At 39.8% G+C, this 27,613-nt stretch overlaps 1 protein-coding gene across 1 annotated transcript in view; it reads right to left on the reverse strand.

The window, feature by feature from the left end:
* Positions 1–27,613, reverse strand: part of RAPGEF4 (Rap guanine nucleotide exchange factor 4) — a 263,242-nt gene that overhangs the window by 88,710 nt on the left and 146,919 nt on the right. The window contains exons 6-8 of the mRNA XM_081095641.1: positions 26,208–26,227; positions 589–642; positions 192–298 (exon numbers count right to left, since the gene is read on the reverse strand). Coding sequence (XP_080951767.1) covers positions 192–298; positions 589–642; positions 26,208–26,227 — 181 coding nt within the window. The remainder of the gene's footprint in view (positions 1–191; positions 299–588; positions 643–26,207; positions 26,228–27,613) is intronic.

Genomic DNA, 27,613 nt, shown 5'->3' on the forward strand with positions numbered 1-27,613 from the left:
CAAATTAGTTCAGAAGTAACTGCTGAGAATATTAAGAATAATTAAAGTTATGCTGGATCCAAATCAACTTAGACCTTTCAGAACCGGGAGGATTATAAAACATGCTGCCCATGCAAAACATGCAAAACATGTTCCCATTTCACTACACATGAACCGGAGGGGCTCACAGCCTTTGGAATGACTGCACATACCTGTATGTCTTTAGGTGATATTTTCTGTCTCTTATCATGTGAGGTGCCCGAGAGAGAATGGTGTTTCGTAAAATTTTTCCAGCCCTGAGGATCTTCTCTGAAGGGACCTGGGTTTTAATCAGGTGGAAGGAGGGGGAGAGAAAGAGAGTTTATTGGAGCAAAAGAAAACCCAGGCAAATCCTTAAATCACTTTCCAATCTGACTCTGGCTTGAAAAATACAACTCATTCATACATTCACATTGTTCATGTGTATGACTGCTTTATGTTGAGAACCAAGACACACTGAATATGTATCATCTCTGAGAATGTTCCTGAGGTTGCCTGATGGGATGCTCTGACGTATGGACCACCTCCAGTGGTTACTGATGGCTCGTCAACCCACCTACATCCCATTACCTTGGTAATGGTGTTAGCAGGACGAAGAGGAACGTGAGGTTCAATGAGAGGTGTCTGAAAAATAAAACGTTAAAGCAAAAGAAAATTAAACAAAAAGTTCACTAAAGAAAATTATGGGTTGGGGATAGAAACATCCATTTTTATAAAACTCAAAATAGAATTAAAACAAAACAAAACAAAACACAAGAGCTAAAATCTGCCTACAGAACTTGAATGCATAGGCATTCAAAGGGCAAAATTAGACCATTCAATTTGCCAAAATTTAAATATAAATTTATTAAAAGTGAAGGAAACAAACAGGAATGATTAGATGTTTGTATGCTTAACGAGAGGGGAATTGATATCCACTCAAAGCATAAAAACATCAGAGCAGAGGTAAAAGCAAAGCAAGGAAAACATAAATACAGATTAAAATGACCTATCTCAGGGGCTACGGATGAAGTATTGACTTAGGATGGACATGAGTGATTCCATCCTCTGTCATGTAGTAAAGATTCTTTTTCTGCGATTTGTATTTTAAGAAAAAAGTCTTAATTTTTAAAATAATACTTCTTGGTGGTTGTATGCATTCAAGTTCCCCACTGGGGCAGCTCGTGTACCTTTTCTTTCATTTTCAAGGTTAGTGCACAGTTTTCAGGATTCTGTGGCTGTCACAACAGCTCCAGGATCTAGACCAGGGGTGGGCAAACTTTTTGACTCGAGGGCCACAATGGGTTCTTAAACTGGACCGGAGGGCCGGAACAAAAGCATGGATAGAGTGTTTGTGTGAACTAATATAAATTCAAAGTAAACATCATTACATAAAAGGGTACGGTCTTTTTTTTTTTTTAGTTTTATTCATTTCAACGGGCCAGATCCGGCCCGCGGGCCGTAGTTTGCCCACGGCTGATCTAGACAAAGCTTCTATCCTTACCCACATTCTTCAGATGAAGAAAGCTGAAGAATTGACTTGCCACACATTGAGTCCCCTAGTCCTATTAAAATCCCATTTACTTCTCGGAAATGTCTCATAATGGCATTTCCAAAAGGAGGACAAAGATAGATCCAGTGACAAGTGATGGTAGGAACATCAATACCACACTGTTTATGCCACTTCCAGAAGGTAAAAGATGGCAGGCTTATTTATGGGTTGCGGTCGGCAAAGTAATGATCCCCCCAGAAGATGTCATGGCCTCATCCCCAGGGTTTGTGAATATATTAGATTAGATGGCAAAAGGGACTCTATAGAGGTGATTAACTTAAGGATCAAAGTGGGAGATAATCCTCATGTTTCCAGGTGGGTCCAATGTTATCATATGGATCCTTAAAAGGTGGAGGAGGGAGGCAGAAGAATTAGAACCAGAGCGATAGCAGAGTGTGTAGGACTCGGCCGGATTCAGCTAGCTTTGAAGATGGAAGAGGCCAAGAGCCAAGGAATGAGGGCAACCTCTAGAAGATGAAAAAAGGCAAAACAATAAAGGAATTTCCCCCCAGAGCAAGGAACTGGCCTGCTGACAACTTGATTTTAGCTCCATGAGACCCATTTAAGACTTCTATACTATAACACCATAAGTTTATTAATTTGTATTGTTTTAAGCCAATAAGCTTGCAGCAATTTATTATAGTACTCACAGAAAACTAATACAGAGATTATTATGTTTCACATTAAGAGCCTTACATTTTGCAAACAGAAGCCATTACATTGAAAATAAATTATTAGGTTTTCACTCTAATCCTTATTTTATGTAAGATTATATAAATATAATTGGGGGAAGTGAAAATCAATATTAATTTTAGATACTTTATGTATCTAATACAAATAGACATGCATAAATATATACCTATCATTTTATCAATGATAAATTTCAGGTGCATTGATGCTCTTAATATATTAGCATTAAGGAAAAAGTGAAAAGACTCTTAAAGCTTTAAGAAAACAATAGATGAGACAGATTTATTTAGCATGACTGAAATCTCACTGAATGTTTTTCATCACCTTGCTGACATCCAGTAGACTTTTTTCCCCTCTTGAAATCACTAGAGTGCAGGTGTCAAGCAATATTATAGTATTTTAGCAGCATACTGTTTACAACCGGCATAGACCAAGGAATGTCAGTCTGGTCCCATTCAATAGCAGCTGTCAACAGAGACCAACGTTGCCCTAAAATAACCCATGCTCCCTGATGATAGACCTTTCAATGGGAGACGGGCCATGAGCTTACAGAGTCCCTGTGTTTGTACCACCTCCTCCAAGAAGACAGAGAGAATTCTGTGGGGCCAAGTCTGCACAAAATATTCAAAAGTGCCAGACCAGCAGGCACCAGGACTCTGGAACTGTGTGCAGTTAAAAACATGAGTGCTTCTGAGCTCTGAGTTCCCAGTACTCATGCCTCCTGCCTCTTTATATTACACAGATTGGTTTATACGCCCAGGACTGTGCCTGGTTATATATCCAAGTAGTAGAAGCCTCTGGTTAGTCCTGAAAATAGTAGTAGAAACCTTTTTCTTCTTCCTGTCTTGAAAGAAAGAGATGCAGGTAAACGTGAGAGTAGATGGATGTGGGATTAACTGCTGAGGCAATCTTTTCTTTCCTATATAAAAAGCTCCTTTCCTTGGCACTAGTCTTTGAGAGGCTGGCTGAGATAGAGATTGAGAAGATGCCCACGCTTGAGGATTACTGACGAATGTTTATTCTCCAGTAGGTGCAACGAAACATTATTTGAAAATTGCATCTTTTTGTTTGTGTCTACAGAAGTGGCTGTATTTTAACAAAATGCTAAGAAGTGGTCCTTAGGTTAGTTTATTTTGATGGGTAGTTCCCTTTCTGGTCCCTTGGAGTCCTGAAAAGGAAGTATTACAAAAGCAGGGGGAAGCATCAGGCTTCAACCAGAATTGTTCCTTTGATTTGCAGCTTCTAAAAGGGTAAAATGTCCACAAGGTTGTCTTTTAGCTAAATAACCCGAGTTCCAATTCCAGGACCGGGAGGCTATTGAATCTGTTGAAAGGCGGTGTTCTTAGAAACTTCCCTGGCTGGAAAAGTTTTAAGTTTCAGGGCAACATAATGAATGGACGCTTTGAGAAGGCTCAGTCCCTTTATTTAAATAAAACCTCCAAGGAACACATGCAGGGAGAAAGCCGGGGAAGCTTTATTTTGGGGGAATAACAATTTGTCTTTGAAAGGGGACACTGTATTCAGGTAGGCAAGCGCCTATGTTCTAAGAATTATATTGGTTCCCAGCAGCCACCTGTTGTAAGATAGAGGGCATCTGTGACAGGTAGGCCAGGTCCCTGGAAAACAGCCACCTGCTAATGCCTGTTCAGGAACTCCTCGGTCATGAGTGTGACTTTATTGCTTTTGTATTTCCTTTTCTGGTTTCGCCTGGCTTTCAAGTAAAGTTCTTTTGAGAATTTCAGCTTAGCTGTGCTTTAGAGAATGAGGAAAAGAATTTCATTTTATAAATGATTAGGTTAAACGAGACAGGGAAAGAAGTGGCCTGGTGATATTAATGAGAATGAAGACAAGGAAAGCAGCCCTAAAGGCAAGACCAAACATTTCTTGTGGCAGGCCCTTTATTCATCTGGCCTGCACATGTGCCCTGATGCGTGTCAGCTCCTTATTTTATTACTCCTCTCATTTTTTATTGAGAAAACCAAGGGCAGAGACACATAGGGACTGAGCTTCCTGCTAATAACTGGAAGACCTGGGAGTTGAATCCCAGGGACAATGACCCCATCCCACCTGCTCTCTTCTTCTAGAGATGACTTTGCTCACCCTTTGGAAGAATTCATGTTCTGTCTGACTCAAATTCATTGAGAAAAAAGCATTTAAGCCCTTCTAGGTTGTCAGATAGCAGACTGGATCTTAAAAATTTCCAGCAATAGGGGAAGGAGAGTCAAGATGGCGGTGCAGGTAAATGCGGTACTCACCTCCTCCCACAATCACATCAAAATTTCCCCATGATGCTCTCGGCCCTCTAACACTCACAATTCCATGTCCCCCAGACATTCTCTGTGTTGGGCTACAGATAGGGAAGGTGGAGAGTGAGCGAGCACAGAGTGAGCCTTCATTAATGTTCTTTGGTTTGTTTCCTAGGGTGGCTCTATGTTCTGACCTACAGCCAGAAAATACATATTACAGATGGGTCCTAGAAAGAAATGGACTCTTCTCCAATTAAATTTCATACATTTCAACACATCAATCATGTGTTGAAAATAAAAATTCCCCCTTCTTACCTAAGCATAAATGAATCCAAATTGGGCTATGAAAATATCATCCTAAAAAGCTAGGCAGAGAGAACAGATAAAGGCAGAGGTATTCAGCTCTCTGCTTTTCTTGGCTTTCTCCACTGAAGACTTCCCTCAGGATTGACCGTAATTGATTTTTGTTTGTTTCTGGAGAGCAGATGCATTCTACTGCTTTTTATTATGTTTCTATTACTACTGAAAAGGAGAAACAATAAGGGAAAATATTCCTTTTGGCACCAGAGCCAATTCAGTAATACTAATCAGGTGGTGAAAAATATGAATTTAGCCTCTATTACAAGATGCACAATAATTCCCCAGTAGATTATAATGAGGTATAAGGCACTGTAATAGATTTCGTGAAAAACCATATGCAGGTCCTTTTGAAAGCAGGTAATTCTTTTTACTCAAGTACTTGCTCACAGAAGCCTTTTGCAATGCACAGCATTTTAAGCCAAGTGATAAGAATAACAAGCTAGATTGGGACACAAAGCTCATGGCAGAACTCTGGCAACCCAGCGCAATAAAAAGTCATATAAGTCCGCATCCAATTTAATTCAAATATTTAACGAAGGCCTATTGTGTGCAAAGCAATGTGCTAGGCTAAAGTAGAAGACTTTGATAAAGTGCTCGGTCTAAATGAGTTTTTGATCTTTCTGGGAAAGCAAAACTTCTATGGGCTAAATAATTAGTGAGGCAATCTGAGTCAAATGAAAGCAACCACATCCTGGATTTCAAATTTTCTCTTGCTCATTTCAGGTGAGAAAATCTCTAGGAAGTGGGAGAATAACATTCAATTATTTAATGAAAAGATATACTTTTAGAAATTACATTCCCTTGTTTTGGCATTTTAGAATAATACAACTAAGGTCTTAGAAAAGTATGCCTCAGTCTTGTAATTCATGATCATCAATGTTATCACTTTTTGGTTGACCAGATGAAATTAAAGGAATGACCAAGTCAGTCTAATAGACAGATTTCATCACTGTGAAATAACTTTGTAAATTTTTCCATTTATTAAATAATGGAAAAATCATCTACAGACTTCTTTGGCTTCTATGTGCAGCTTTTTTATTTTTCTAGTCTTTCCTACTTCAGAATTGGCTTATAAATTTCCAATTTCAGCTTCCACACATATAGAGATTAGAAGTTGTTACTCCCATCCTTACAACATGAAAAAACTGAAAAACATGAAAATAATGACTTCTCTCAGGCCAGTCAGAGATCTGAGATTGTAGAGGAAACTGCCGCCCCAAAATGTGGAGAGTCAAGAGAATCCTGAGAGTTAACAGCTGAGATTTGGCTACCTGACACCGAAACCACAGGCGGGTAGGAACACTTAAATGGTGTTAATTACAAGGAAGTCATTAGACTGATATGGCTCTAAGGCCATGGTAGCTTAGGTAAGCAGCCAAAGTCTAAGCCTATAGAGGCCTCAAGATTATGAAATTAAAACCTAAGTACAACCAATCACAAACAGCCAATAGGCTTAAAGCTATAGCCAGTTAATTTCCTTGCATTGCTTCCACCTTTTCTCTATAAAAAGTATCTCCCTGAGCACCTGTGGGTAGAGTACTCCTAACCGCTTCTGGTTGGGGTCTGATCCAAATCAACTTTTGCTCAAATAAACTTAAAATCTTTAATATGCTTCAGTTTTTCTTTTAACAATGGTAATTTTGAAGAACTGCTAGAGACTGAATGTGGAGTAGCTTGAGAGTAAGAAACTTCTGGAGGGCAGTCTTAGGTGGATCCCCATACCTCCTAGAACTCCATCAGGCTTTCTTGATGAAGAGCCAAAAAAGATCTTATGGATCGGGGGGGGGGGGGGGGGGGGGGGCAGTCAGAGTGTAGGGCTGGGGAGGGGAGGGGGAATCACTGTGAAATACAACGAGTGTTCTCTGTAACAAAGGGAAAAGACTCTGCTAGATTCTTATCCCCCGTAAGGGAAGGCATTTCTTTGACTCTAGTCCCCTCTAGCCTCCTATTTCAACTAAAAGAGAAAAAGAAGCTAAGAAATGATTGTGAATGGCTGAAATTTAGTCATAATATTATAAGACACTTCCTTTCCCCTATTTGCCCCAACCATGCCAGTACGAAAGTCGTGGGTTACAACTGAAAGAGCTGTAAGATACAGACTCTAAGTTACAAAATACTCATGGGGATATAAGTAAGCAGAGGGAATATAGTCACTAATATTGCAATAACTATGTATGGTGCCAGTTGGGATATTGGAAATCTTACAGGGAAAACTATGTAAAGTATATACTTGTCTAACCAGTAAGCTGTACACCTGAAACCAATACAAAATACAATTGACAGAAAAAATTGTAGACTTTATCTAAGGAGGCGTTCTTAAGGAAGCCCAAACTAAACCTAGGAGACAAAACCAAGGACACTAGAAGCCTCCAGCATCTATATCTATAACAAACATTAAACACAGCTCAGACCCTAGCCAGATTAACAAAAAAACTCACACTAAAGGTCTACTTTCCATTCCTCTTACCCAAAACATCATGTCGGGCTTGTAACCAAAAATTACAAGGCATGCCAAAGGCAAGGAAAAGCAAAGTCTGAAGAGACTAAATAAATATCAGAGCCAGACTCAGATATGACAGAGAGTTTGGAATTGTCAGACAGAAAATTTAAGTGAACTATGATTAATATGTTAACTATAGAGTCATATTCCATGAATAATACTAATGAGAAAGTAGACAAGATGCAAGAATATATTGGGTAAAGTAAGCACAGAGAGAGGAACTCTAAAAAAGAAATGTCTTCCTTCCCTCTCCTTACTCAATGGACCAGCAACAGAGAAGGAAGGGCAGAAAGGGTGGGAGTGGAAGAAGGGAGACCACATCCCTGTATCAAGTGCTGGAACCACCAGCCCAGTCTTTTCAGAGATTCTATTCCAACAAAGCTAGAAGTTAAAAACTGGACCTAGCAAGTTATTTTATAGATATTAACAAATTGATCCTAAAATTTATATAAAGAGGCAAAAGACCCATAATTAACACAATATTGAAGGAGAAGAATGAAGTTGGGGGACTGATGTTATTCCACTTCAAGACTTACTATAAAGCTACAGTAATCAAGACAGTGTGATATTAGCAGAAAAACAGACAAATGGAAACATAATAGAGAGCCCAGAAATAGACCTACCTAAATGACCCACACAAATTGATCTTTGACAAAGGAGCAATGACAATAGAATGGAGAAAAGACAATCTTTTCAACAACTGGTGCTGGAACAACTGGATATATGCACATTCAAAAAAATGGACCTTGACACAGACCTTACACCATTCACGAACAATAACTCAAAATGAATCACAGACCTGGATGTAAAATTAGGTAACATAACAACACATTTGTAATAATACACTGTAAATAAAAACATGTAGTATGAGTTGCCATGTTCTGTAATTCTAGTTTGAATAAAAAAAAATGTATAGATATGAACTTAGTCTATGGACATTTAAGAATGCCCTCTGGAATGTGCTAAAGTTAATCTATTAGAATTCAAAGGGGATTATTCTGGTAAATGATGCTAAATTTGGGTTACAATGCTGGGTTTGGGCTACAAAATATTTAAAATGAGATTGGCCCAATTAGGAACACACCCTCTGACAAAATCTGAGAAACTATAGAAACTCATTTAAAAAAATCAACGCACATGCCCAAGTTTCAGCTCGATACCCAGTTGGGGACATGAAGAAGGCAGCTAATCAATGATTATCATCATTGATGTTTCTATCTCTCTCTCCTCCCTTCTTCTCTGAAATCAATAAGAATATATTTTTTTAAAAAATCAGCCCACAACAAATGATTTTTCTCATCATTGGTTCTTTAAAGATTCATAATTAATGCATTAGATTAAACAATTTAAAGAACCATTTGGGGAGATTAGTGATCAGGTAAAGGCAAAACAGTGAAAACTCATAACTTACCTTTCATCTATCATGAGAAAATAAAAGAAAGTCAAGATGATAGAGAGAGATAGTTTCACATCTCTGGGTCCATCAGTCCTGAATTTCTTATTTTGAGGGATCTATAGAATGTTTTCTACATACAACAGTTGTGTCCTGAGCTGAAGGTCCAGTCTTTCTTCATTTCCTGAATTTCCATTACTGCAAATATTTCACTGCTTGTGCCACAGCTGTTTACCTGTTTCTCCAAGTACAACATGAGCTCCTTAAAATAAAAAATTGTGTTCTTGTTACCTCGGAATCCCCATGGTGCATTGTACCTAGGGATTATTCACTAAATATTTACTTGACTAATACATGGAGAAATCTCTGGGGAGGTTTTTATCTGGCAGTGGTATAAAAAGAATGGAAAGAATCTTTCCTCTTCTCATTTCTGAAATTTGTTTTGCTCTTTATGGTTAGATATGGAAAGACTCAGTTTATTGGATGTTGGCAAATAATTTGTGGACTACTTTACTTTTGTTTCTTCCTTCCTAGGAATAACATTTCTCTTCAGTTCATATCTGTAATAAGGCGTTTTAAGGTTGAAAGGGAGAAACATTCATTTAAAGTTGACACTTTTGCATTCCTTAGGTCAACTAAGTTCGTAAAAACAGATGGTCTCAGAGGCATGAAGCCATCTCTCTCCATCATCTTGACTTTCTCTTATTTTCTCGTGATAGACACAAGGTAAATTTTAAGTTTTCATTGTTTTGCTAAGTATTTCTGAAAGTTTTATGGGCAATTTTGAGAATTCATACAAGTGATGGCACCCTCAAGATGCATATACATACATATACCCAAAATTCTGCTTATAATTTCAGGGGTTAATTGAAATTTATAGAAGTCCATACACAGATCCTACATATGAACATGTGTACTCCTAACTACAGAAAAAACCCACTATATAAAAGCCCAACAGAAATATGTGCATATATTCACCAAAAGACATGTACTAGAATGTTCAGAACACAACTATTCATAATAGCTCATTGACAACAGAACGGACAATATATTATAATATATTTCCATAACAGAATAAGATTAACTTCACAAACATAATATTTAATGAAAGACTCTGGGTACAGCAAGTATGTACCAGGTGATTTCAATCTGCTCATTTAAAGTATAAAAACAGATTAACCTTCGTTGTGGGAGTGGCTAGAAGAAAACACCAGTTTCTTTCTGGGGTGGTGGTGATGTTCTGTTTTTTGATTTGGGTGCAGTTTACATGAGTGTGTTTGTGAACATGTATTTACCTAAATGACATGTGCACATTTTTACATGCATATGCTAAGCTTTAATCAAAAGTTAAAAGAAAAAAACCTATGTTAGGACAAGAAATTTACTTAATCTCCTTATCAAAAAAACAAAAAAGAAAATAATTACTAACCCTCCATTATACATAGAAAAAAGAAAACCCTGGGATTTTGAAACTTAACATCTGAATGGTACCCAGACATGTGATCCTGGCACACGGCCCAACTGGCAGCAATCTGTGTGTGTGCAAAAACGTCGCCACCACCAACCTCCACAGAGGGTGGCATTCAGGAGGAGGACCCGTGGAGAGAGAGTGAGCCTCAATGACTGCCTGGCATTTTTACACATATTCATCCATTTAGTAATTCTGAGGAAAATGTAGAATGCTGATTGCAAATGTCAAGTATCTACTGCTTAAACACTAATAACGCCCTCAAAGGAATACAAACATATGAAAAATTAAAACAAAAAGAGTATTAAAGTTGGTATCTAATTAAATGTTTACAGCTATTTCATTTAAATAGTTCCTATACCTGGCAAACATAACTTCTTCAAGGAGATCATAATAAATATTAATAAAATATCCAAGAATTTTATTTATTCATATATTCCATTGTAAATACTACACAATTACCTGCTTCTCAGCTATTATGCTTAAGAAGGCCAATGATTTGACTCTCGAGAAAGTGAAAAGCAGTTTTCTACAGCCACATATAGGTTTCTGAAGATATAAGTTGAATCCATCAACAGTCTCAGAAATTCTCACAAATACTTTTAGGTAATGTATTAAATTCAAAGTAAGTGACACACATTTCATGTTACATGCTGTGGAAACTCTACAACTCATGTTTAAAGTCACAGTCAGAAAATGCACACACTTTTCTAGGCAGTCAGCACTGATTAGTAATCAGCAAGTGGGTTTCACAAGATCAGAGGAATGCTTATGCTGCCGTCGACTGGCACGAACATGAAAATCACACGTAGTCGGGCTATATGTACATGTCATAAGTGATCTATAGAGAGGCAAGGAGGAGGGGTAGCAACAATTGTCCACGGTGGCTCCAGGGAGCCTTTCCAGAGGAGGCGGGACTTGAACAGGAGCTCTAGGATGAAGGGCCTAAAGGCTAGAGGTAGTGCAGGCTGGAGTCAAAATCACAGAGCGGGGAGTGTAAAGGATTTGGAGTCTCCACATCTAGCTGTAGCACAGAGCGGGTTGGAAAAGAGGAGGACGTGCAGGAAGATGCTACAGGTGAAAGTATTACAGATTCAGCTTTGTTAAAAACAAAAACACCAGAAAGATTATCAATTGTAAAGACATATACTTAGTTACTGGTTTTCTTAAATCACAGACTAATGCATGCTCATTGGAAAGTATAAAAATATTTAATCATATAAACCACCACTCAGTAGCCCCCCCTTATCCACAGGGAGATACTTTCCAAGACCCCCAGTGGATGCCTGAAACCATGCATAGCACCGAACCCTCTATATACTACGACTTTCCCACATATACTACCTATAGCAAAGTTTAATTTCTAAATTAGGCCCTATCAGAGATTAACAACAATAACTAATAATAAAATAGAGCAATTTTAACAATATACTATAATAAAAGTTAAGTGAATGTGGCATTATTAAGTAAAATACGGGTTACTTGACACAGGCACTGTGTTAAGGGACAGTCCGTCTGATAACTGAGAGGGCTACCAAGTGACTAATGGGCGGGGAGGGCATACAGTGTGGACACGCTGGACAAAGGGAGGATTCACATCCTGGGAGGGACAGAGTGGAATAGAGCAAGATTTTATCACACTATGCAGAATGGTGCATAATTTAAAACTCAGGAAGTGTTTATTTCTAGAAATTTCCATTTACTACTTTCAGACTACTGTTGACTGAAGGTAACTGAGAACAGAAACTGAAACAGTGGGGGAGACCACTGTCTAAGGAGACATCTTGGCTGGAATAATTTATGCGGTGGTGGGTTAGCGTTAGAAAAATCAGTATGAACTAAATATAGATACAGATGGATATAGAAACAAATACGCACAGGTACGTATATGTGCTCAAGTTAGTGTACTGTATGTATTTCCTTGCTCTCTCAGCTGAAAGGGCTTAGAAGCAAGAACATCCCAATGGAAACAAGCACACCTGCCATCTGGATCTTAGTTTCTAATACCATCTTCAGTTAAAGAAACCAAAGACCCTCGGCAAAATGGCTGTGGCGAAGATGGGGACAGGGAATATACACACATCTGGTTGTGTCAGAAAGTAAGAACATGTCCAAAACACAACAATGGGAGTTGCCAAAGTAACACAGGAGCCAACTGAAAGGGCAGGGCGCCCAATGGCCAAAACTGGAATGATTTGAGCAACAAAATCAATATAGTAGTATTGGATTACAACCCAAAGTGCAAATTAAAATCTCTCGAGTCCATCCTGATATAAATAAATGACTGAATAAATAAATGTGAGAGAAGAGACAAATCTCTCATGTAGAAGAATTCTAAATAATTTATATAGGTCTTCACTATCAAGGAGGTGGAGCATAACACAAAAGTATCCACAGTGCATGGTGACTTCCTTCCAGAGTTCAGCATGGAAAGAGCCGTGGAGGAGAGGGACTTCACAGTGGGAAAACCTGGCAAATACGACCTTAACCAGGTCATCAAGGTCAATATAAACAATGATACATCATATTAATAACATGTATTCTTGATATGATGTGACGAAAATGGTACATTACCTCTGTGGGTTTTCCCCCCCAAAACCCATAATCTGAGTCTAATGGGGAAAAAAAATCAGCCAAATCACAAATAAGGGACATCCTCCTAAATACCTGATTTTAGCCCTCAAATCTGTCAGGCATCAGTGAGGAAAGTCTGAGAAACCTACAAGAGCCTAGGGTGACAGGGCCACAAGACAGAAAGTGATATCCCTCCTGGACCAGAAAAAGGACACCACGTAAAAAAAAAGAAAAAAAAAAAAAAGGAAACCTGAATAAACAATGGGCTTTATCAATATTGTATCAATATTGGTTCATGAAAAATGCTGAAGGATTAAAATTCTCAACCCATAATTCTCTATCCAGAGAAAATATCCATTAGGAATGAAGATTAAAAGAGAAAAGAGAGACATTCCCAGATAAAGGAAAATTGGGGCCAGCAGACCTGTTTTAGAAGAATTTCTAAAGGAAGTTTTTCACACATAAGGGGACTAATACCAGGGAAAGACTCAGAAAGTCAAAAATGAAGGAAGAACAGCAATGTAACCAGAAATAATTCTGAAAATGGGGAGGGGATGGTGAGAAAACTAACTTTTACAAGATCCATATTGCTGTTTGGAAAAAAATTAATGCAGAGGAAAGACACTCTCTCAAATGGTTGAGAAAATATTAAATAATAAAAAGTCCTTTATAAACGTAATTGAATGTAGGCTATGGATATAATATATATATTAAACTAAATTTGGTTCTAAATATTAAACATGTAAAATACACAGAGCTCTGGGTGGTGGCATATATGGTAGATGTTTAAAAAAGTTTTATGGACTGTCAAACTACAGTGGAAAGTCCAGGGAGGGTTGGCGGGGTGCGGGGTAAGAGATCAACCGAAGGACTTGTATGCATGCATATAAGCATAACCAATGGACACAAGACACTGGGGTGTAGGGGAGGCCGGGGTAAGGTCAAGGGGAGAAAAAAAAAGGAGACATATGTAATACTCTTTGTAATACTTTAAACGATAACAAAAATAAAATAGTTTTATGTTTCCAAAATTTGATATAAGCTCTACTATATTTATGACCAGGAAAATATAGCCATTGTTTTAAAAATCCACCGTCTTGCTAGACTTCATTTCAGACTCTTGGCATACACATTTCTTTTTGGGCACACAATGTAAGCTTCAATGACTCATCTGAATGTAAATTTGGCTCATAGACTTTACAGACAAAATCAACTAGATAAAAAGGAAGAATTCCTATACCTAGGAAAGACAGAATTGCTTATGTCTTCTACTGGTTCAGAACCCACACCTAAGTATCTCAAAAGACTTAACAAGATCAAATCTCGTTAATTTCCACATCATACATGTTAAGAAGACAGGGAAAAGGAAATTGTGACTCTGATTGAATAGAATGCATGGAATTTCTAAAGCACAATGCATACTGCAATCAAAGCGATTGCAAAATGTGATGTCAACATTATTCTCGTGAGTGCTGCTGTCCTACTTCTTGATAAACAAGGGATGAAGACAAACCCCAAATGAGATATTGATTGCATTACGATGCTACCTGAGTACACCATAGGAAGGGGGCTGATTTTTTTAGGAGTCAGCCGAATGTGCCTCACTGGAAAAGAGTAAACAGCTACTATTTCCTGAACCCCATTTTTCTGGGCACAGACCTTCTCTTCATTTCAGAGCTGAGTCCACCCTGGCTCAGAGTTGGGGGTGAAGGGATGACATGACCCACACGAGACCCGTCATTATCCTTCCTCAAGATTTTCTAACTGTAGCTGCCCTGGAAGAACTAGAAACTGGTGGTGGCCACGCTTCCAGGCTTGGGGAGAAGTAGAAATAAGTGGAGCCCTTGGCTTCTGGAAACCGAAGGCCAGCTCCACACCTGTTCTTCCTGTGGACTGGGGCTGTGAGTCCCCAACCTACTCCCTTGTTTGCCTTTGTGGTGGCTTGATACGTATTTCTGCCACCTGTAATCTACATAGTCTGAAGTTATACAATAGCTCTGCATTCTTGTGAAGAGGGAGAATGCTGGGGTGTGTGTGGATAATGAAACATTCTTTTTTTCAGAAATCCTTTGCGTTCAAGTGGTATGGCTCTTACAATGTGTGAGGCATTTCAGCACTTGGCTCTAATTTCTCTCAGTGCCATATTCTGATATAATTACCCATTTACCTGTCTCTCTCCGAGACTGTTTCAGCTGCTAGGCTGTTTACCCTTTGACTTAGTTTTATTGGACTTTGTATCTCTAGAGCCAAAATATGTGCCTGCATGGTACATAATAGGTCCTTAATAAATGTGAGTTGATTTAAAAAGAATTAAATAAAATATGATCATTTTCCCTCCTATTCTGGAATTACTTCACTCCTTCAAACGTTATTAATTGAACATTAATGGCTAGGTTAGAAAAATTAATTTATTTAAGAAAAAGGGGTTATTATCCCATTTAGTAGTATTAGAAACTATAGAGAATGATTAAACTCATTAAGAAAAACAAATTGTTTCAAGCAGGCCATCCCCTTTAAAATCACTGAGTCATATAGAAATAATTTGTGGGATAAGTTACAAATAATATCCCTCTGCCTATTCATTAAATTGGGTCCCTGAGGATGTCTATTAAGCAGCACTTTGTTAGCTTGATTCATTTCCTGTTTGTACTTAAAATATTCCATACATCAACCTTTTATTAATTCAGAAGGTGACATCGACAGTGACACAGAGTTTACTTACAAACATAAATTCTCTTAAAAAATCTACAAAATATAACAGAGGGAAGTGACAAACCTAATAAAATTCTTGCTGATTTTTCCCTCATTTTTATTTCTTTCAGACACATTCTAATTTCATTCATGCCCCAGGCACATACTACTCAGTATAAACACCCAACATCGAACCTCATTATCACTCTCACAAATGTTTATTCTCATTAACTATTGACAGGACCAGGAGGAAGTCTAATCACACCGCATTCCTGGATTCTGTCTAGTACAATGACCTCCAAATTAGGTCTCCAAACTCACTTTATCCTCAGCTTTCCCTTGCATCACTGTTGGCAGCTGCAACCTTCCATGTGGTCAGGCCCCAAACGGGGAAGTTCTCCCTGACTCCCTTCTTTCTCTCCTCCCATTTAATCCACCAGAAAATCCTAGGAAATCCATTTTCAAAATCCATCAAGAATGCAACTCTTCCCATCTTCTCCACTGGGACTCTACCATCTCCTCCATCTCTGCATGAAGTACCGCACTAGCTGCCTAGGGGTCAAAGAGCTTAGTGACTTTGCTATTTAAGATTATTTCCATTCTCATTTGCTTATTTATGTAAACAGGCTTTCCCAGTATTTACTTATCTAAAAACCAAAAAGGAGAATAGAATGAATGTTAAACCCCTGTTGCATCGATAACAAATTCATTTTTAAAAAGCACCCAAGTCACCTCATGCCACACTCTCTGCCCACACGTGCCCATGACCCTTCACAGTACTTTTATGTTTACATGTCTGTCTCCATCTGCTCACTGCAACTCCCTGAAGGTACCATACTTTATTTTCAGAGCCTGTCATAACTCAATCCAGAAGAAAAACTTTAATAGATATTACAGTCATATGAATTTTTTAAATGCTAAGATATAAATTTATATATATATATATTATTTTTGATACATGTAAGTATAAGAATAAGGTAACCAAGAAGAGACTTCCAATCATAAAAATACCTTACAACATGGGGTGCCACATTAATCCTGGACAGCTCACATCTGGACAATTAGCATGAAGGAAAATTATATTCTATCTAATTTAAGAGACTTTTATAGTTAGGTCTATGTTATGGCAGTTGAGCCTGTATATTGACTAATACATTGACACAATTAAAAAGTAATCTGGCCTAGAAAAATAATCACTTAATAAGATAAAATTCTCTGGGGAAAATAGAATGGGTCTTTGATTTGATTTAAAGAATAAAAAAGAAATAATACAACACTGTCAACCATTAAAAAAGAGCATTTTCATATATTTTTAAAATGGTAAGTAACAAATTGTTTCCTACCATGCCTAACTTTGATTTAATACACAGGAAGCATTCTATAAAAACTTGGTTATTAATAGAATCTCTGCTTGAGAAAATATGTTTAACCTACAGGATTGGAATTAAATATCTTTCTATGTACTTGCAGATTAAAGACCCCTTCATTCAGGAAAGTCAAATATTAACAGCATATTAGATGGAAGATGGATGAATGAATGAATGAATGAATGAATGAATTCGATATTTTATCCAATTTGGATGTTTCCAATTATCAGGCATCTTACAAAGGAAAATAACACTTACTATTAACACTTCCACTTTTATCCAAAAATTATGTGTCAGGTAACCAAAGCTTCGGCTTTAAGGTTAGACATGCAAAAATATTGGAATGGCCACCAGAGGGAGCCCAAGTGTTTTTCTAAATATACCACACACCAAAGAGAGAGGAAGAAAAAACACAAAATATAAAGCTGTGAAGTAGGAGGTTGCCGGGTAGGTGAGGGAGGGCCCATTACCTGCTGCTTAAAAGAATACCTTGTTGAATGATAGAGCCACTTTTGCATTTATGTTACAAATTCCTTTACTAGACAGTGTACATTGCAATGCTTTAACACTGAGAGGATTGGGTAAACATATAATATTAAAAAACCTCACACACCCTAAAGCTAGAAGGCCCAGGGCGGACTGCTGTGACAACATCCATGATTCTCTGCTGTGCCCCACACAATCCAGGCACCTTCCCCAGCTTATCTTGGAGTTCCTGTTCTGACTCTCTATCCTTGTCCATCCTTGTAGTCAACCTTGGGTGTGGTTTCCTCACTTTGTTTGGGATCGGGTTATCATATTACAGCACCAAGTAAGCACTTGGTGTGATTCGGGAATTTTTCATTCTCCTGGCTGAGCCAACTTATAAGGACATTAAGATGAATGACTTGCCATTTGGCATCCTAAGCTGTTTCCAGAACTTAGAACTGGACCAAGTCCTAACAGGATGCAAGGGCACCTTTATAAAGCTTCTCAGCCCCAATCTCCATAGAAACCAGAACCCACTGGCCAACCTCCATGATCCCTCAGGCCAGAACACTCCTTGGGCTGAGGCCATAGACAAGGGTGTGATCTTATTTAGCATTAAGCTCCAGGGAACTTAATATAATGTTGTTTTTTCTGAGAGCAGTGCCAAGTTTTGGGGTTTCCCCCATGCCTTACTGTCATTGATGTCCCAAACAATCCTTTTATGGTAGTAGTTCAGGGATCACCATTTTTATTGATGAGGAAACTGAACCTTATGGAGGTAAGTGACTTGTACAATGCTGCTGGCTATGAAGTGCCAGGGACAAAAATTGATGCATTTCTGGGGACAGGGATTATAAAGATGAATGAGCATTGAACTCAGTCATACCAATGCCTCCTGAAATAGAAAGAAAATTATTGTCTTCCTTTTTTCCCAAATTACAAGTGAGTGAAAAGCATGACAAAAGTGACTTTAATGACTTATACTTGTTTTTTATCCAGTATTCTCATGGGATGTTTTCCTAAGTGTTGTGGTGTGTGTTCCTTCCTATCTGGAAGGGGTAATTTTATCATGTATACAAATAAATTAGTACAAACAAATTAAATTCCACAAGGTTAGGTCATCTGCTGAATGTTGCTAGATGTAACATACTGATTAATGCCTTGCCTATGGAATCAAAAGCATGCTCATTAAATCTAACAATGATTCCTAATTGGGTGGGTGGGAGTGGCTGGCACTTAGAAGAACTGGAATGAAGTTTAAAATGACCTTGACAAATGGAAAAGGTAAGAGAGGGCAAGATTCAATGGAAAGCTTTGCTGAGTGAGTTGTTCAAGAGAAGGGAAAAGAAAGGACACAAAGGAGAACATCAGAAATAAGGGAGCACTGACTGGGCAAATTACAGCAGGAAAGGAGCTGGGCATCAGAGTGAACAACCGGCTCCTAAGGCATCCGCCATCCAGAGCTGCCATTTTAAAAAAGAAGACCCCCCACCCTGCCCCCCGCCCAATGTGTCTCCTGAGAGTATACTGTGGGTTGCAGCACTGGCTAAGCACTTGCATTCATCCCATTAGTCCTCCTGGAGATGAGGAAACGGAGGGAGACACGTTAACTAACTTGTCCACCTTCACATGGGTAGTGAGTAGCAGAGCTGGATTTCAGCTCAAGCCTGGAGAGCTCCCAAGGCCACACCTCATGCCACACTCTGCCCACATGTGCCCATGACCCTTCACGGTACTTTTGGGTTCACATGTCTGCCTCCATCTGCTCGCGGCAACGCCCTGAAGGAACCGTATTTTATTTTTGGAGCCTGACATGGGCCTGGGATTGATCAATACACATGCAACAAATGAAAGGTTTTTGAGCAAATAGATGGCATATTCTATGGGTATTTCTGAATCATCCTTTGAAGGAAAATAGAAAATAAAACTAAGTTAAAGTAAAGAGAACTTACACATTGATAAAAACTGGCAATAAGAATGCCAGATCATATTTCTAAAGGTGGCTTTACAAATTGGTTTCTGAAAATTTTAAGGATGAAAATAGATAAATATATATCTGTACAATCAAACATATGTATGTGTCTGTATATGTGTGTATGGGCATGTATATGTGTATCTTATCACTTATCTCACTTCAATGCAATTTTACCTCAAGGTAAAGAGAATGACTACAGAATATTTTCATATCTCTGGACTCAGGAGAGTCTGTCTGACAAAGAATGTTACGAGGGAAGAATTCAAATCCTGAATGGCATGCAATCACTAGATTAATTTATCCAATCTGAGAACACTACAATTTTCTCTCCTACACATAAGACATATTTTGCAAATAATTTGGTTTCAATTTCTCAAAACAAGAACAATAAAACTTCGAATTCATCAAACATAAAAGATACTATGCATTTTATCCTCACAATCAGTTGAGATAATACACTAGCAACTCAAAGTTACTGGTGATGCACATAATTGCCTGCAGCACAGGATGAACTATTTCTGCAGACAACAATTCTCTCTCCCGTAACTTTGGAATCGGCAGTGGAGCACATTATTATCAACAGGAGATTAGGTGCCTTGTCCCCGCTGACAGTGGAACTAATTCTCGGCAGCGAGCTGCTACTGAGCAGGCTCACCTGAAGGCCATGCGATGTTTTAAAGCAGGGGTCCTCAAACTTTTTAAACAGGGGGCCAGTTCACTGTCCCTCAGACCGTGGGAGGGCTGGACTATAGTTTAAAAAAAAACTATGAACAAATTCCTATGCACACTGCACACATCTTATTTTGAAGTAAAAAACAAAACGGGGACAAATACAATATTTGTATTTGCGTGTGGCCCGCAGGCCGTAGTTTGAGGACCCCTGTTTTAAGTGAGAGCTGGAGAAGTTGGCTAGAGAGAGTGGGAACCTCATTTCTTTTATGATGATGATGCTTAACTATTCAATGCTACCCAGGTCCTTTCTGTGACGTCTGGCCAAGTCGAATTCTGATTACAGAAACAACTGAGAGAATATATTCAAAGCAGCCCTGGAAAACCATCAGTGACAACCCCCAAAACCTGGCAGCCTGGCAGCAACATTAAGAAGTTCTATGTCCTGCCCTAGCCGGTTTGGCTCAGTGGATAGAGCGTCAGCCTGCGACTCAAGGGTCTCAGGTTTGCCCTGGCCGGTTTGGCTTATTGGATGGAGCGTCCGCCTGGGGACTTGGGGGGGGGGGGGTCCCGGGTTCGATTCCGGCCAGGGGCATGTACCTTGGTTGCGGGCACATACCCAGTGGGGAGTGTGCAGGAGGCAGCTATCAATGTTTCTCTCTCATCGATGTTTCTAACTCTCTATCCCTCTCCCTTCCTCTCTGTAAAAAAAATCAATAAAATATTTTTAAAAAATAGAAGTTCTATGTCCTGTCCTGGCTGGCAGGCTCAGTGATTAGAGCATAGGCCTGCGCACCAGAGGGTCCCAGGTTTGATTCTGGTTAAGAATACATGTCTGGATTGTAGGTTCGATCCTCACCCCCAGTTGGGGGCATATGGGAGGCAACCAATTGATATGTCTCTCTCACATCAATATTTCTCTCTCTCCCCTTTTGCTCTCTCTAAAAATCAATGGAAAAAATATTCTCACTCCTCAGGAGAGGATTAAAAAAAAGTTCTATGTCCTAAAAAAAAAAAAATTAAATGTAGAAGAACCAAAATTAGAGCACTAAAACAATCACCAAATGCAATTCATAATATTATAAACATAATTCTAAAATATGCTAACAAGACAGCACCCCAGTATACCCCAATAGGTGCCCCTTTGCCAAGGAAACTCATGACAAGTAGGTCCCGTGAACACAACTAAGAACATTTAGAGCAGTGGTTCTCAACCTTGGCTGCACATTAGAATCACCTGGGAATCTTCTTAAAATCCTGATTTCTGGGCCTCATCCTCCGGAAATTCTGTTTCTTTGTTACTAATGTTGTGGCCCCAACCCATAACAAAGAAACAGAATTTCTGGAGGATGAGGCCCAGAAATCAGGATTTTAAGAAGATTCCCAGGTGATTCTAATGCGCAGCCAAGGTTGAGAACCACTGATGTAGAGGCAACAAACACACGGTCTAATTGACAACACAAGGTCAGATTTTTAGAGTGTTACCTGCATTTACTATTTACTGCTTAGCTGAAGGGCAACTGCCTGCACATTACGTTACAAATTCAATCAATATACCACTGCAGAAGCTAGAGAGGGAGAGAGACAGCACAGTCAGCTCTCACCACAGAGGAGAGGAACAGATGGAATAAAAAGCAGGAAGAAATTCGCAAAGGCATTCTGCCCCGTAAAACGCATAACTCACAAACACAAAAACAAACATGTCTTCAGAGAGCTGAAGCTGTCCGTGGCACCTTCGACATCGCCACTGGTGTGCTCCAGGAGGCTGGGCAAAGTAAGTCCTGGCTCACTGAGTGACGCATTCCAATCCGCCAGCTGAAGAAAAGCGTGTTTACACACTAGACATCACGCAGAACGGGGTCAGCAACACCCTAGAATCTAATCTTCACCGGGCGATAAGCAATTTGCCCTTCAAAATCAAAACGAGCAGGCTCAGTATGTCCTAAGGCCCCAGCATTTGGTTGGTTTGCTCTCCTGTGTGGAGCTTTGCACCCTCAGCCCACGTGACATGTGTGTTGTCTCAGGGTGGGGTCAGCACTAGGAAACTATTCTCACCCAGGAACAGAGAGAACGGCTGCTGGGTAAGCCCTCAAACTCTGGCCAAGACACTCGGATAAGCTCCGAACACGGACCAGTCATGCTTTAAAGCAAGATTTTAAAAACCTTTGTTTCTGCAGAAAACTGTTGGTTTGACTCCAGTAGGTGTGCTAAAGGGGTTTTATGGGACTATCTACGTTTTTTGCACTTTAAGTTTGTATCAGCAAACATGCCTTCCTTTTTTCTTCATCTGGCCCAGAATCATAGCCAGTTTATAATGGCAAAATAAGATGTTGTCATTTAATTGGTGAGAAATATTCTAATTTGTTTTCTCTAACCTTGAAAAAGAGCAATAGAGATAAATGTTATTATAGTCCCTAAAAATTCCTAAAACTCTTAACCTTTTAACCCTAAGAGTTACTTGCTTATTATTACTCTATTACCCTCTCCTCAATGAGAATTTTCAGAAACTGTGTAGATTATTCCCTTATTATCTGCCATTTAAAACCTTGTCTTTATAATAATTTCTGAAAATTGTTCTTCATATAAATGACCCACTATTTTAAAGCATTTGACAAACTTGGTCATTTTTTATTATTATTGATATATTTCAGAAAGGAAGGAAAAGGGAGAGAGAGAAACATCAACGATGAGAGAGAATCATTGGTCAGCTGCCTCCTGCATGTCCCCCACTGGGGATCAAGCCCACTACCTGGGCATGTGCCCTGACGAGGAATCAAACTGTGACCTCAAAACGTGGATGCTCAACCACTGAGCTACCGGGGCCGGGCTTAAGTCATCTTTTTAAAATCAGACCTACAGATAGTTTTATAAGACCCCCCAAACTTGCTCATTTTTAATAGCTAGTGTCAGTTCTTCCAGCACTTTGGAAACCTTTGATCTCTGCATTGGTAGTGTTCTTTACTTGGGAAAGTATGCTTCCATATTTAGCAAGAAACTTGCTAGCAACACTATCAATACTTCAACTACCTTAAAAATGAAGATCTCAAATGATCTTTTTGGAAACAAGATGCTGTACGTCAGGAAATGGGATTATTTTGTGATTTCTTCCTTAGTCTGTTTTCCAGCTTCGTGAACACTTAGGAAGAAAGCTATAAACTTCTAAGACTACAGAGCTCCATAGCAGTTGTCTCTCAGAAGGATACATAGCACAGTAAGCAGCAAAATCAACATGAGTAGCTATAAATTATAGGCAAGCTCATTCCTTCAAAGGACAGCAGTAATATTCAACTATAAAGCTTTCTTTTATTTGTGATTTTTTTTTTAGCTTCTGAGTTAAACATGGTCAGTCAGGTATGGCACATAGAGAAGACAGAAAAAAACCCCAACTTAAATCAAAGAGAAGAATTTCATTATAAACCTAATAGCCACAAACAATTATACACCCCTACCAAAATAGTCTGCTTGCCTTATTGGGTCAATGGTCATTTTTCTAATATTTTCATCAATTATTTTATAGGTTCCAGTATCCTGTGGTACCTAAAGTTAAAAATCCCTATCAATTACAGTAAGTAGTCAACAAATACTCTTGCAAATTAACTGCCAGCCCATTTGTTTCTACGAAAGTGCAATTTATGAAAATAAAGTTCTTTTTATACAAGGTAAGCCTGGGTCTGGAAAGAAAATATAGCTGGCAAGGCAGGTAAAAACACCACTTACTGACATCTACACACTTGATTGAAAGTTAAACGCGGTGATTAACAAAATCGAGAGTAGAAGCTGGAAAGGAGAATATATGCGTTCCACAAAGACTGCGTTTGGACACTGAAACAATAGTTTAAGTACTTTTATTTCGGTCACAGGCCTGTTGTGGCTATTTAGAAACAGAAAGGAAATATAATATTGCCCTGCATGTAGTTAAAGAGTGTAAAGGATTAAAGAAACCATCACAACACAACTTGTCTCTTCCAAAGGAAAAACATCAATTAGCACCACATTAAGGAGCTTAAGCTCCTTTTTATCTTTCTAGGAGCTTCAACTCTGCTCACCAGTATCTTTCATCTCATTTGCTTTACTCTGACCGAAGGCACTGGAGAGCTTTCCTAAGAGCACAGGGTGACGTTACATCCACTCTATTTGCTGACAGAGAAAATGTGTGCTTGTCCGTTTGCCGGAGGATTTGACTCAGAAGGGCCCAAACAAATACAAATAAACAGACACCACAACTAATACAGGGGAGACCGCCTGGCCAGCCCCTACATCACTGTACCAAACTTCCTGCAAACTTCAAATTCCTATTTTGTCCCAAAGTGAGCTACATGGTGACAGCTGGTAGGCTTTCTGCTTAGAACCTTGTGCCTGTCCTCCCACTGCAGGGAGGTCCCAGCGAAAGGTCACCTGGGGCCTAAGAGAGACACAGCTTCCTTTTGAAGCTTAGAACATTTTAGACTCCCTGGGGCCTGGCCATTCCATACGCTCTCCTCATCACTGATGGTCCCTGGACGAGGAAGCAGCAGGCCCTTTTATTATTTATTATTTGGCTAAGGACCTGTGTGGTTTTTGTCACGGGTGCTTTGGGACATCCGGGTCCAAAATGGTGGCAGAATCAGTATGTTACTTTGGGCTCTGAAGGCTACGGCTTTAGAATCCCAGGAGCCTGGTTGTTTAGAGCTTTACTCAACACATACAGATTTTTTAAAAATTCAATTTATTGGGGTGGCACTGGTTAATAAAATTATATAGGTTTCAGATGTACAATTCTATAATACATCATCTGTAGTTGTATTATGTGTTCACCACCCCTAGTCAAGTCTCCTTCCATCACCATTTATCCCCCATACCTCTCCTACCTCCCCCACCCCCTTCCCCTCTAGTCATCACCACACTGTTGTCTGTGTCTAAAGCTATTTTTTAAATAGCAAATGATCAATGGAAAGGCTCATGGAAGAAAGGTATTTTAAGGAGAGCTATAAAGGCAAAAGACAGTTACTTTATAAAAGCTAGAACATTTTCAGAGAAGGAAGGACAGCTAGAAAATGAGAGGAGCTTGAGAAACTAGTAATTATAATAATAGTCCTAACATTTACTGAGCTCTACTGTAATGTCTCTATGCTTCCCACAGACTATCTCATTCAATACTCCGAATGGCCTTTTAGGGTGGTCAGGACTAACATCCACGTTTTGAAGATGAGGCAAGGATGTTTAGAGAAGTCAAGTAGCTTGCACAGGGCCTCACAGGGAGGAACTAAAATCCTTTGCTGAACAAGCCACGTCAATTTTTGGTGTGAAACTTGAAGTAACACTGCCTGGCCTTGAACTCAAATCTGTAGTGGCACAGCCGTGGGCCAGCGTTCCCACCCAGCCCTTTACAACCAAGATTATGAAAGGAGGGAGACCTAAGGAAAGCTAGAGTCAGATCTCTGAAGAGGAACACAGAAATAATCGGAATTTAACTAAGACCATGTCTTAGCCCGTAGACATAGGACCGAAAGCAGGGAAAGAACAGGGTGACAATTCTGTAGCATTGCCACTTGGGTACAGCAGTCAAGGGGCACAGTGGCAAGATGACCCATCTGAGAGCCACCGAGCACCACATCCGGTGAATCACTACATGCTTCCATCAGGAACCCTTCCATGTCGTTGTCTAAATCCAGATTCCACTTAATACAATTAACATCATTATCGATTATGTACGTGTAAAGACGATGCCGCTACCCACTACCATCCTTAGGACGCATGCTTGGTTCTGCTTCGTAGGAAAGGTGTGTCCTAACCTTCTAGCTGTTATCCATAAACAACTATAGCAATTAATTATTTTCTACTTCCAAAGAGAAACAATGACTTCAACGTACTTGGATCCAATTAGGCAAATTCTTCCTCTGACCCTGAATTTCATATTTTGTATTCCTACTAAGGAAAAACAACACATGCTCTTTAGGCTGTTAAACTGATGATTCGTTCTACCGCTGTGCATGCATCATGGGAAAAAGAAAACACTAAGCACTTGGACTGTTCGCCCCTGAAACGACCTTTGTTCAGACTCCTTAATGCCAAGGACACGTGATGACCATGTCACAGCAATCGACCTTCTCCCCTTTACACTTCAGAGTGACCCACCAAAGATGCCGGAATCAGGTTAGAACAATATTCATTGCTCTGTTGAATGTGAAGGAAGAGCTCTCTTTGCTGGTGAGGTTACCATGATTATTTTTTACCTTTTGACAGTTTTTAGAAGCTAGGCAGAGAGAGTAGCTACTCACATTCTCCTTGTCAGGAATCCCTAGAAGAGGAAAAGGAGAGAGAGACCATGAGTTATAAGATCAACCTGCAAAATGGAACTGAAATCCCTTGCTGAATCAAACCAAGTAAAACTTTGGTATTTAAAACAACAACAGCCACATAACCTGCTTAGGAGAAGAGCAGCACCTATCAAATCTGTAATATAAACAAATCAGCGAATCAGGAGCAGGACTGAGTGCCGGACAACACGGTCTCATGCTGATGTTGCTTCTCCACCGTATGCTTTACTTTCCCAGAGGCAAAATGTATCCCCGAGTCAGTTATACCAGGTGAGCTCCTAATTCCTCTGCCTTGGGCACCAGAACACTCAGAATGTTAGGCAGAGACATCAAGCGTAAGTGGCACGTTTATACTTTTACATTTCAAACCACCTCACACTGCTCTAGGGATTCGAACCTAGGGGCAGGCTGCACATGAAACCCACCGGAACACAGCTTCCCCTGGGGGCAAAGCAAACTCCTGTTTGCCTCCAAGTCAGGGCTGAGCAGGGCAGTGGCTGCTTCCAGGGATATCTCAGTTTTCTGAGCAAAGAGTTAAATATTCATCCACTCACTTCTTGGTTTATTCATTGACAACATTGCGTGAGCATCTGCTATAGGCAGGCCCCGGTCCTCTGCACTTCCTCTGACAGGCACGGTGGGTAAGAGAGGTCACACTGGAATGTCACAGCCCCAACAGAGCTTAGTGCCCCCAGGACAGGGGCACAAGGGCCTTATGCTGAGGAGACAGAAGTGCAGGTGGTTTTCACAGGTGACCGCACCTAGTGTTGAACCCCGGGGGCGGTGTGAAGTGGTTTGCAATGTTAAAATATAGTATGTCCAAATTCCAAGAAAACAGGACTTTCTGTGTTTAATATAGGACTACACTGATTTAAAATATTGGCATGAAGAGAACTGAGTCATAATGGGCAGCAATACAGAACACGGGAGAGGTAAGAATGGAAGAGATGGTTTGGAAACATTCCCTAATCAAACTTTGGCTCCCAAACTGGGAGCGCACCAGAATATAAACAGAGAAGACCAATGGGCAGGTTTGCCATCACTTCCCAGATCGGTCAGAAGTAAGGGCGGCCTAATGTCAGCACTCTGAAACGCCTCCTGTCCATCCACCCACCTGCCCAGCCAGCCAGCCACCCACCCGCCCAGCCAGCCAGCCACCCGCCCGCCCAGCCAGCCAGCCACCCGCCCATTCATTCAACAACGGCTTGAAAGGACTGGAGCTGCTTGAATGGGGAGATACAGGGGTTGGCGGAAGCTCACTTCTAGGAGGTTTAATAAGACAAATACACAGTTGCACAAATCACCATAACTGAGTGGCCAGAAAGTAGGGTCTTCATAGAGAAATGATACTTAACAGGTGACTTGGG

This window comes from Myotis nattereri (assembly GCF_964212035.1).
Source record: "Myotis nattereri genome assembly, chromosome: 7".
Classification (NCBI taxonomy): Eukaryota; Metazoa; Chordata; class Mammalia; order Chiroptera; family Vespertilionidae; genus Myotis; species Myotis nattereri.